General features: G+C 41.0%; 1 protein-coding gene across 1 annotated transcript in view; it reads left to right on the top strand.

Moving 5' to 3' along the window:
• Positions 1-707: 707 nt before the first annotated feature.
• Positions 708-11,944, top strand: part of PTGFRN (prostaglandin F2 receptor inhibitor) — a gene marked incomplete at its 5' end in the record, with an annotated part of 37,126 nt that continues 25,889 nt past the window's right edge. Inside the window, 4 exons of the mRNA XM_010005484.1 lie at positions 708-1,086; positions 1,936-2,355; positions 5,987-6,370; positions 10,429-10,854. Coding sequence (XP_010003786.1) covers positions 708-1,086; positions 1,936-2,355; positions 5,987-6,370; positions 10,429-10,854 — 1,609 coding nt within the window. The remainder of the gene's footprint in view (positions 1,087-1,935; positions 2,356-5,986; positions 6,371-10,428; positions 10,855-11,944) is intronic.

An 11,944-nucleotide genomic window follows, 5' to 3' on the forward strand; every position in this document is an offset into this window, starting at 1 on the left:
AACACTGTGTTCCTCTGCTCTAGGGGAAGCCTCCTTTGCTCATGATCCCATGTTCTGGAACTTTAACCAAAGAGGAAATGTGTGCTAGATACACATGTGGCTGCAGAAATCTGCTCAAGCAAACTGTGTCTGTTGAAATTGGTTCTTCCTTTTAAAGCAATTAGGAAGGCAAGGAAGCTAACCTGTGTTAGGCAAGCCGTGACCCTTCAGGGCAGAAGTGACTGTGCTCATTTTTGGAGAATGTCAACCTACCTATTTTTGCCCTCAAGCTAGGGGAGAGATTTAGTTTCCTGCTCCAAACCCTCTACTGATGTCAGCACAAGACTTAGAAAAATGCCTGATTAGATTATGTAGTAATGAAAACCACTTATTAATGATGTTTAAGTGTCTTACATAGTGCTTGGCTTATAGTAGAGAAACTGCTACCTATTGGATCTATGGCTAGTTCTCTCCTTTGATTTTCCTCCTTACGGATTTCTCTCCCTCAGTATTTCATTACCTAATGTGTTTCCAAATAATGAAACAGAGACACCGTGCACTAAAAACAGTGTGTCTATCTAGGGTCTCCTGCTCTAGTGAGATTAAATGTTAATGGAAAGTACTGCTCTTACTAGTTCTAGCTTTCTGCAAACTTGAATGCCCAACTTTATATATATTTTTTGAAGTCTGTCCTGGTAACTTGTTAACTGTATGTTTTCTTTCTTTTACTCTCCTGCCTAGCTTTCTGCACAGGGCGTGTTGTGAGGGTGCCCAGAGGTCCTCTTATTCGAGTCATTGGCACGGAGGTGGTGATCCCTTGCAGCGTTAGTGACTACGATGGTCCCAGTGAACAGAACTTTGACTGGGAGTTCTCCCAGGACACGGACTTTGTGCGGATAGTGAGTACCTGGGATCCTGCGTTCACCTCTGAGGAGTACCAAAAACGTGTGGGCAACGGAGATATCCAACTGAGACGTAGCAGCAATGACGCTGTGGAACTTGTGGTTAGAAACATCCAGCCAACTGACCAAGGGAGATACAAATGCTCTACGCCCAGTACGGATGCCACTGTTCAGGGAAATTATGATGCAGAGGTCCAAGTGAAAGGTATTTCTGAGGAGTGAGGTGTGCTCTAAATTTGTTTTTGATACTGATTATGGATGTATACTTAAGAATGTTGAATTTCTGTTGCTTAAAAACATTGTGGTTTTTATTTTCATTTTCTTCTTCCTGTTCCTGTTTAATTCTCCTAAAGCCAAAATCCATAATTGGGAAATATCATAGCAAAAGCAAATGAGGAAGTTAAGAGAGGCTGTTTAAACACCATTTTCTTTTTTTTTTTTTTTCCTAGTAAAAATGTAAAAAAAAATGGGAAAACTAAATAGTGGGGTTTCTGAAGATAATTGCAAATATTTAATGTCCCTAACCCCTGATAGAGAGGCTAACCTCACAGCCTATCTTCTCTGTTTTATTTACAGTGTAATTTGGGGTTTTTTCTATATGAAGGGAGTAATCTTCCTTTTCCACTTTAGCCTATTGATACTGCTGTCATGCCCTAGCTTTGCTCTCTCATTAAGGGCTTTTCAGTAGCAACTTGGATGATCTTTTTTTTTTCAAGTGTCTTATCTTTTACTCCCATGAAAATCAAGATGGTTCTGGATGGGGAGTAGTCAGAATGATGATGTTTGGATGAGAAATTAAAGGAAGGGGAATGATAAAGGTATATGCTTGTCTTGGCTTGTTTAAAGTGGAGCACTTCCTTTAATGGATTTTCATCTGGATTTCCTTCTTCCTGGAGTATATTTATGTGAAAGAATGAATGATTGGCCAGGTGTTGCTCTGTTGTAGTTTTACTGCCTCATATCTTAAAAGGTCAGTGTGGATGTTCTCTGCTTGCTTTCTGGTTTATGATGCTTGTGTGTTTTTGTCGTTTTGTTTTTTTTTTTCTTTAAATAGTGATTTCTGATGGCTTATCAGTGAGTGGTCCGAAAGCACGTTCCTTGATGTCTCTCAGGCTGTCTGAGGGTGACTCCTTCAAGTTGCGCTGCTCAGCAGTTACCACCTCATTGGAGCACACTCACCTGCACGTGACTTGGCAGATCAAAAGTGGATTGACTTGGCAGGACATCCTATCTTTGACTCATGAAGGCAGATTCCAGCCAGGTCCTGGCTATGAAGAGCGCTACCGTAACGGAGACATCCGCTTGGACACAGGAGCCAATGACACATATTGGTTATCTGTATCTCAGGCCTCGTCAGTGGATGGAGGTGCCTACAGGTGTCTTGTGAGTGAATGGGTGAGAGGGGCAGATAATTCATGGCAGAAGATTCAGGAGAAGAGCGTGGAGATAGCGAGTGTGGCAATCCAACGGACTGGTGAGTGTTACTGATGGGCTGGGGTCCCAGCTCATAGCTACTACAGTGCTGTGTCCAGAGTGATAATTTGAGAACAGAAAAGTAAGCTGAAGTATGTGAGGATACATTCCAGGAGAACCTAGGGTGCTGTTTGGATGGCTGGTCTGTTTTACATGTAAGTTGATAGAAAATGCTTGGCATAATTTTTCTGGCTTTTATTCTGGGGAGAAGGGGAATGATGCTGTGGAAGAATTGACTGGAACCTCTTTGATGCCTAGACGTAGATTTTATCTCATCCTTAGTTCACTTCAGCTTCTAGTTTTCATATTTCTTAAATAAACATTGTATCTAACCCTGTTCATCCCAAACCTCCTCTTTGTTCTCTCATTAATATAGGGTTGTCCCATAGTGTGAAGTATCTGCGCTTCCTCTGTAGAAGTGTCTTGTGAGTCAGTGACAGATATGAAGCTTCTCTGTAAGTTGTTTATTAAAACAGCATAGAAGGATCAAGAGGGAGGAGAAGGGCAGTGGTAATTCAACAGGACAACTTATCCAGTGATTTTTATCACTGACACTGGATCAGTGGTTTGATTGCTCCACTGTGTTGGCAGCGGTCTAGGATAGTAATGGTTCTTCTGTTAAACACATCATTGCATGTTTAACTAAGGAGACAAAAATACAAATAGTGCTATGCTGAGGATATCCAGATATCTCTGCCTATATAAATTTCAGGAGTAGATGCACTAAGCACTTAATGGCAGTAGCATTAGCACCGCTAGCTGGAGGAGGAAAGCAGGGAGTGATGCATCTTGTCGCTCAATAGGAGGAAAAACAGAAATGGTGGTCCCTCAGAAATGTGAGCTTATGATGATAGTTTAGAAGTGTTCAGACAGTAAAGGGTATATTTTCATTTTTGTAATACTTTAGTTACTATTGGGAGAACAGGCGTTGTGCAGCCTGTGCAGTCTAGTGTGAGGTGTCCTGGCTCACAGCAGGGAGGTTGGAACCTGATGATCTTTAAGGTCCTTTCCAACCTTAACCATTCTGTGGTTCTATAACTGAGAACTGCTTATTTTTTTTGCCAACTACATTTGGATGTAGTTTTAGTATCCTAATGGCACATACCCTGTGAAATTCAACAGCTCAATCTGCTACCTCTTTCTCAGGGTGTCTGTTACACAGTAAAGCTTGCAGATGCTCACTGCTGAAGAAGAGCTTGCTTAATTAAGAGCTGTAATTCTTGATTTTGTTGCACTTTTGAAGAGTTTTGTTTAAGTAGGTGGCATTTAATCAGTGATAGAGAACAGGATGAGAATGGCCAGGATCAGTAATAGAGCAGTTTTTTAATGTGTTGTTGGTGTGTAGTTTTGTTTGTGGGCTTTTTTGGTGTCGTTTTGGGGTTTTTTTGTTGGTTTGGGGTGTTGGTTTTGGTGTTGTTTGTTTTGGTTTTTTTTGGGGGTAGTGGTGTTTGGTTGTTTGTTTTTGTTTTGTTTAACGTTTTTTTTAATCCTTTTTAGTTCAGTTAGTGGCAGCACTGACATTTTGCAGGACCATTAAGGTGTTTTTTTTTTTTTGAAGTTACGCTAAATGGGATAGGTTACTCTCCAGAAAACTGTTGTGGAAATTTTTACCCTCACATCTGGTAGTAGGACTTGAAGAATGTCTTGTTCTGACATCTGAAACCTCTGCACTTGCATGCTGAAATGAAGCTGAGTTGTGAATGGTATGCCTGGTTGCAGCATTTCCCTCATTCTCACCTGCTGTAAATTGGAGTTGAATTGTAGAAACAAAAATTTTAAAAGTATAATGAAAATTCATGGACGTATTACTTGTGGAACAGTGTGCTTGTTTTTCCTGTTGTTGTTTTTCTATCTACTTGCCCCTCACTTCTGTCTCGTAATATCATGACATCTTTGGGCACACTTTGTTCTCGTATGTCTTTTTTTAATAGCGCCTTGCATAACAGGTGCAACCCTAAGTGAGGCCTTCAGTCATGTTTGTAACCAAAAAACGAGCATTGAGAATATACATATTGGTGAACTCTCTTTGAGTCCCTCTGTATGCATATACTACCAGATTCTGAATGCCTGTCACGATTTCATGAAGACAGAAGTGTTCCTTGGAGAAATGCTGTTCTTATCCTTGCAGATTAATCTTATCTTGTATTCTGGTACTAGTCTGTTCAGTTAACTCAGCTTTCCTGCAGATTCCAAACCCATGATAAGACAGTGAGGGATGTCTCAATGAGATACTCATCAGACAATGGACTTTTCTTTACCACTTGAGTGGGGCTTACTACCTCTGTTCATTTTGACTGCTCTGTGCTATTAGGTGGTGAGTGGTGACATGAGTATTGCTTGGTTTTATTGGCAATAGTTGTGGCTGCTTGGTTTTGCTCTGCCCTTTATATGTTTTCTCTCATTCTTTGTGATAATCCTAGAAAACTTTTACAGTTGGGTACCTATAATGTAGTAGAACATGGTTTTACAACAGTCACTAATCTGCACCAGAGATACAACTGCCTGTTTAAGGTAGGAATGTGTGTTCTTCCTCACGGTCTTGGTCACAGATCTGAGAAGATCCACTACTGTAGCAGCCCTGTCTGCCAGCCTGAGTTAAGACTGCATTGTACACTGTGGGAAACATGCTACACTGAGATACTAATCTAATGTTTAAGCAATAGAAAATGAAGGAATGAGCAAGTGAAGACACGTGGTGGCCAAGTAATTTGGTGAGTGATTGGCACTCAGGCTTGAAGCACAGCCCCTCTGGTTCACCTCTCACCAGTGACTAGAGCCAGCTTTTCTACTCCTGGCCTTGACACTCATGGCCACACACATCTCATGGCTTTCTTTTTACAAAGCTGTGACCAGCCTGGTAACCTACAGAATGCAGAATGTCCTGTTTGAGTGCTGGTTATGACTGTATGTGCCATGTATATTAAAAATATTCACTGGCCAGTGGAGGAGTTAGTAAAACATGTTTTGAATGGCTTTTGGTGTTTCTTTAGAGTCCCCAGTGTGTTGGTTGAGCAGTAAGCAGAAAAGTCACCAGTATAAGGAGTTATGGCTGCCTTCTGTTTGCTTCCATTTCATGTTTCTCCAGTACACACGAGGTCAGTCAGGAGTCCAAATGTGTGGCCATGGCCTTTTCTTATCTAAATGTGTTCTGTAACAAGACCTCAAGAGCTTTTCAACAGAAGACAAGTTAAATTACAATGGAGTTCCTAGTGATTTCAGTGGACAGTTTCTCTTCTGAGAGGTAGTCCCAAAACACTGGGATCCTCCAGTGAGAATGGGAAATCCTATACATATTTTCTAGCTGTGTGAAGGTGATGTGCAGTCTGTGATTGGGACAAAGTCTTCATGAACCAGTTGCTGTTGAATTAAAAAAAACCCTGTTCTCCCTCCCTTCCTCCCCCGCCCTCGTCATACATCACTTGCTTGACTGATAATGCATACTTCCCTTGTAATAGATCTTGCAGCTCAGTATCCAGCAGGCTTTTGAAGGTAGGGCTACTGAGCTACTTCAAAAGCTTCTGTAATAGAATGTGAAGTCCTGGATAGCTTACAGTAGATTCTTTATGGAAAAAACAAAAAAAAAGTAAAAAAATATTTTTTGTTGTTGGAATTTTTCTTTTTTAATTTCTAAGCTCTAGATGTGGTCATCTCAACAAGTAATGTGTCTGTGACTGAAAGGGACTCACTGGATCTTATATGCAACATTACAACAGACAGAAGTGGTATTTTCCAAGCAGAGGTGACGTGGTATTTCTCTGCATCACCTGATGATACCTTGTCAGATGCTCAGGTTTTGCTGAGCATGGACCATGATTCTATTGTCAGTGACTCAACTCTCATCAGCCTGAGCCATGTGGATAGGAACTCCTATCGCCTGTTGGTGCGTGATGTGGATGTTGAAGACTCTGGCTACTACTTCTGCCAAGCAGCTGTCTGGGTACCACTGCACAATGGGAGCTGGCATAAAGTGGTGGAGAGGACATCTACACCCGTCAGTGTGGTGGTGACAGCATTAGGTGAGTGATCTACTTTCAGACTTAATGGGTTATGTACCACTCACTTATTTCTTGGTCGCATCAGACAGAAAAGGGAGAGGGCCTGGCAGAATCTCGTCTGTGCTAGTTTCTGTCTTGTTTGCATATATCATCTGTATTTAGGATCTCTCTCACATGTAAAAACACTTATCTATTCTATGGGGATTTGGGTTTGTACATTATAGGATTTTAGTATCTCTTACCACACTTCCCACCCATGCACTCCACTTTCTTTTGTCATTGAACAGGCTGCAGTTAGGAAGTATAACTTAAAAGCCTGTCTTGTTTCAAGGGGCTAAAGTTACTCCTGTTGTCATGTTGTCCCCTTTCACCTCCCTTGTGTCATTAGCAGGGCTTTTATCCAGCAACAGGCATTCTCTCTGAGCTCTAAACACTGTGACATCTGGTGCTTCCCCTATTTTTTTGAGTCATATACCATAAAAATTTATAATGGAAACTTCATAATTAACTCTATTAGCTTTTGAAGTTGTTGTTGTTGGTTTTTTTTTGTTATTTTAATCATGAGAGACACCACGTCCTACTGATGGATTTAGAATGGAACATGACATTATACTGTTTTATTCTTCTCCCTCACCACACAAGTCCATTTTATGAGACCATGTCACATAGCTGTTTAGTACTTTGAGTGGGAGAGATCTTGCTTGTGACTAACTTAATGCTAGCAGTGATGATTAACATAGTGGCCACTAAAACAGCTTTTCCTGCAGTATTAACATCCCACTCAGAGTGGTACTTTTTTCATCATTCAGTCCTAGAGATAAGTGAATTTTCAGCCTTTCAGAAAAAAAATAAATAAATTATTATTTGTACACTTGAGACTGGGGCTTCCATATGTTTCTTCAACATTTCTGCAGAAATCTTTTTGCAGTATCTTTTCCTACAACCTTTTTACCAAAACACTTGTTTTGGTGATTCAGTGTCATATGCATGTTGCAGATAGTAAATGTTCTGCTTTGCATTATCCCAGCTGGACTCTTAAGCTCTGGAGATCTCTATACAGATATCCTTAGAAGTAAAGTTACTTGGGAGTAATATTAAAAATGAAACTCCAGCAAAACTTCTTAGAAGTCTGTCATTTTAGAGGTAGGTCTAGGTATGTGAGCCTACCTGTCCTGCCTCGTAGTTTAATCTTAGGGAGAGAATAGCTTCAATTTAGAAGCAGTGAAACTTAGGATGGTGTTACAGATGCTGTAGGTAAGGTACCTGCACCCGTTAAAATTCACAAATAATTTGTCATATTGTAAACATGAATGGACATAGATACAAACTGGGAGAGAACTGCCAGAGCTGTAGTACTTGATGTTTATTCCCAGCTTTCACTGGATGCAAGTATCCAGGCCTAAATCCTCTCAATGTACCCATTCAGAGCCTCTTGTCATCAGAAAGTAGTGGTTCTGTCCAGTTACAAAGGCAGAGCTCCTCCGACATAAAAGTACTGAATAAGGCCAGCATATAGAGAGCCTGCTCAGAACCCTGGATTTTAGAAATAAATAGCTATGTCACAAGGTTAAATCCCAATGACAATGGCTTTGAATTTTGCATTGTAGCATTGTACAAAGCAGTTGGGCCATGACTTTCCATGTATACTTTTAAGTGTGCTGGAAGTGAGCAAGTGATGAATGTCTTTGTTTCCTGTCCTCATTAAACCATTCAGATTGCACCTTGAACTTCCCACCCTGGGTGTGTGCATGCATGCACACATGTTCCTGCATCCACAGGTGCACTGTATGCACATGTGTACTCTCTTTTAGTGCCTGTACCTGTAGGTCTGTTTCTTAATTTTTCCATTCCAATTTGACATTATTTGGAAACAGGAGAAAATAAAATCTGCTTTTCAGCAGGTGCTTGATTGCTAGTGCAAGGGAAAGAAGAAAAAATTCTTAGCATTTGAGGTTTTCAACTGCATCCAGAATTCATGATCTTTTCCTCCTTAATGGAAGTTAAGAGCTGCTGGAATATTAAGTCATTGACCTGTCAGTGTGGCTGTTCTTTGACAGCTGACAGAGTGAAGGAATAAGGTTTATCCAGCCAGCCTTTTATTCTTTCTAAATCCTCTGTTTGAGCGTATGTCAGGGTGAAGTGCCTATCTGGAGTGGTGCTGTCAAAGCCAAAACTTTGTTAGCAGTCATTCCCCCTACTGCAAATAAAACTAACCTGAAGTGATTTGCTAAGAAATTAAGTTTCCTGTATCTTTTTCCTTTTTGTGTTCCTGTCAAGAGAAGAGTTTCTACTTTCATAGTCTTTATTACTATGAAAATATTACTTAGTTTTGGAGGCCTTTTTTTGGGGTGGGAAGGGGAGATTAGGGGAAATGAGAAAATTGCAGGGCATGGGCAATAGATCATGAGGCCCTGGAGAAGATTAGCTGTAGGATTGATGGGGACTTGCACCAAAAGTGGGCTTTGGCCACCATTAATAATCTTTGCCTTGGTTGCAGCACAGGCATTCTGTGTGTTTTCTTTTTATTTTACCTTACTTATATTTAAAATGCACAGAAATCTGCACTCATGTTCACTGGTCTTATGTAAAAGGTACTTATATGCTTGTGTGTTACCTAACACTGCAGAAACTCACCATCAGTATCACTAGATACTAGCATCTGGTGTGTATTAATGCCCTTGTTCTTGCTAGATGCAAGGACATTGCATGCATAACACTTAATGGTGAGAGAGCTTTTCTGCAAGCTGACATAGCAGCAGCCAGTTTGCTTGATACAATTGTTTTTTATCCTCTGCATCAGAAGTCCAAAAGTGCGTGTGCACAAACAGTTTGCGCAGCGGTTCTATTAAGATGCTTTATTATCTTGGTGCATTGGTGAACTAAGCCTAAGTTTTAGCTTTGGATTGCCTTCTTTGTCCCAATTATAGCTTCGGTTAATTGTTTCTAGGCAGGCAAAATGCCAAATAAAGCATAAAGCAAGAAATAAATACAGAGCACTGAATACACTTGCAATGTAAAAGCCATGTGATGAGTATTGGCTGAACAGTTGGAGAGCTAGTCTTTTTTCCTGAATTATAGTAGACAGCAAGACAGAAAAATATTCTAACTCTAGTAAATAAATATGTATTTCTTTTATGGTGTGAGGTTCCTGCTGTTATCTTTTTCCATTACTATCTTTGTAGTCTGAGAGAAAATAGTCATGTGGCTGCCTTATCGCTTCTAGGCTTTGGACAGCCAGCTATTTCAGATTTAAATACAACAGCCTCATTCTTAACCCATGAATTTCGGGTACTCCTTTTCAAGCTTGAGGCCTGCCAGCCTCATAGCTATACAGCACCTACTTCTCAATCCAGACTGTGAAGCTCTTCTGATCCATGCATCTCTGACTCTTAATTTACTTAGTTTTTGTTATGCTGCCCTCTGAAATTTACTGTGCACTGCTGTTGGTGCTGCCTCTGCCCCCTGTTTTTGGTCTATGGGTGGGTGAGGTGTTTGGGTTTCGGATTGATTTTTTTTTTTTTTAAAATATTCTTAAACCATTTGTAGAGACATGATGGGGTGGTTAAATGTAGAAAAGAAGGCATTTCAAGATGGAAAATAACCTTGTATACTGGAGTGAAACTGTGGAAATGGAATGTCTGGTCAAGTCCAAAGTTAGAGGACAGTCTACTGTTGCTGTAGGATGCCCCACACAGGTGCAAAAGGTGAAGCTGAAACTGAACGTACATGGTTCGGTTCTTGGGGTCCAGGCCTAAAGAAGGCAATGATTTGCTCAACAAGATCTCTTAGGACTAAGTTTTCTGAAATGGTGTGACAAGACATATGAATCGAAAGTTTTCGTTGGAAATGCAGGCCTAGGGATACTTGTGTCAGACCTGGCGTGATTCTGAGAGCTGGAGTCCAAGTTCTCAGTCCCCAGGTCTCATGATAAAAATGCATATTCTGGTGCTTGACTTCTAGTTCAGGTGCTTGCACAGACTGAAAGTTAGAAGTTAGTGGTATCTCTTAATAAGCTCTGGTACTTTCTCCCTTCGACTTGTAGCTACTAACCTCTTTCTACTGGGTTTCCTCTCCTGCAGAGCCAGACTATGACGTGTTTCTGAATGCCTCTAAAACACCCAAGTTTTCAGATGACCCCACAGAGCTCAATTGCAGGATCACAAATGCACAGGACACCGAAGCAAACATCCGCTTCACAGTTTCCTGGTACTACAGGCAGCGCCTGCGCAGTGATGATGTGGTGACAGAGGAACTTCTGGCCACGATGGATGCCGACTGGACTCTGCTGCTTGGGGACAGAAGCAGAGAGCGGACTCAGAACGGGGAAATAATCTTCTCTAAAAAGTCTGTTGACACCTTCAGTTTACGAATCCAGTGGACTTCAGAAAGTGACAGAGGGGATTACTTCTGTGTCATTTCTGCATGGAGCAGGCACCGCAACAACAGCTGGGTAAAGAGCAAAGATGTGACTTCTGCAGCTGTCCGCATTTTCTGGGCTACACAAGGTAGGAACCTTACACCTATTTGCTGAAATACCTAGATAGCTGAGATAGTTTTCTTTGGAGTGGGCATGTCAGCCAGAAGGCCTGCTTAAGGGGCTTTGGAAGTGGGGTTCAGTGTTATGAAGAGGAAAAAACACTGCCTTCTGTAGAGGCCACTTATTTGTGGAGGGAAGTAACTGCTTAACAGCAGTCACCAGTTGTATGCAACAGTTTGGAGTGTAAGTGCGAAGCAGAGAAGTGTTAGTCAAACTGTGCTGAAAATTCCAGGAGCTGGGCTATGGTTGTGGCAGGGGTGGCATCCAGCAGTGATGCTGGGGTCATTGCCCCCTTTCATGACTCAGAGTATTTTGATCTTCTTGGGTGCATTTTGCTGCTAGCAACGGGGTTGTCTTGAGGTGAAAAGAGGAATGTAATTCACTTTTTAAGTCTTCTCTATCTGCCGGTTAGAGAATTTTCCTTCTCTCTCCTTCAAGCCCATGTTTAGAAAGCACTTCTAAGGAAGTTCACAGGCATAGTAACACCAGAGTATCAAAAAACATGTGGAAAAGTTATTCATTGATTTACTTGGATCTGGGCCTTTTTTAGGCAGAAACGAACTAGCTCTGGTCAGTATTTAAACTGACTCTGGGAGCATTTCTTATAAGCTAAATAGAGTTACTTGAATCACTTAATGGTGATTTAAAATAGGTGTATGTATCCTGGATGTTCTGTAGAGTGAGATACTGTTTTGGATTAGGTGTGAAGTCATGCAAGAAGGTGCATTGGATAGGGACAGAAGGAATAGGATAACCGAAGATCTGTAGCGTCTGGCAAAAAATGGTGCTTAGTTAAGTTGTATTTATCCTGGTAGATTTTAACAGTCTAGCTTAGGCAGCTACAAATAGAGAACAATGTTTCAGAGACATAGTTTGAAATGTGTTTAAAGGTGTTTAGGAATAATCCCTAAACATCAAATTGGAGACTTTCTGCTGTGATTCTGCTTCATTGGAGAGAGAAATAATGGGCAGCTTGCTCAGTACTCCGTCCCCAGACCAAGCGTGATCTATGAAAAGGTCATTTTTATTTTTTTTTTTTTACTGAAGCTTGCTTCTCC

This window comes from Chaetura pelagica, unplaced genomic scaffold (assembly GCF_000747805.2).
Source record: "Chaetura pelagica isolate M959 unplaced genomic scaffold, ChaPel_1.0 scaffold39, whole genome shotgun sequence".
In the NCBI taxonomy this organism is placed as follows: Eukaryota; Metazoa; Chordata; class Aves; order Apodiformes; family Apodidae; genus Chaetura; species Chaetura pelagica.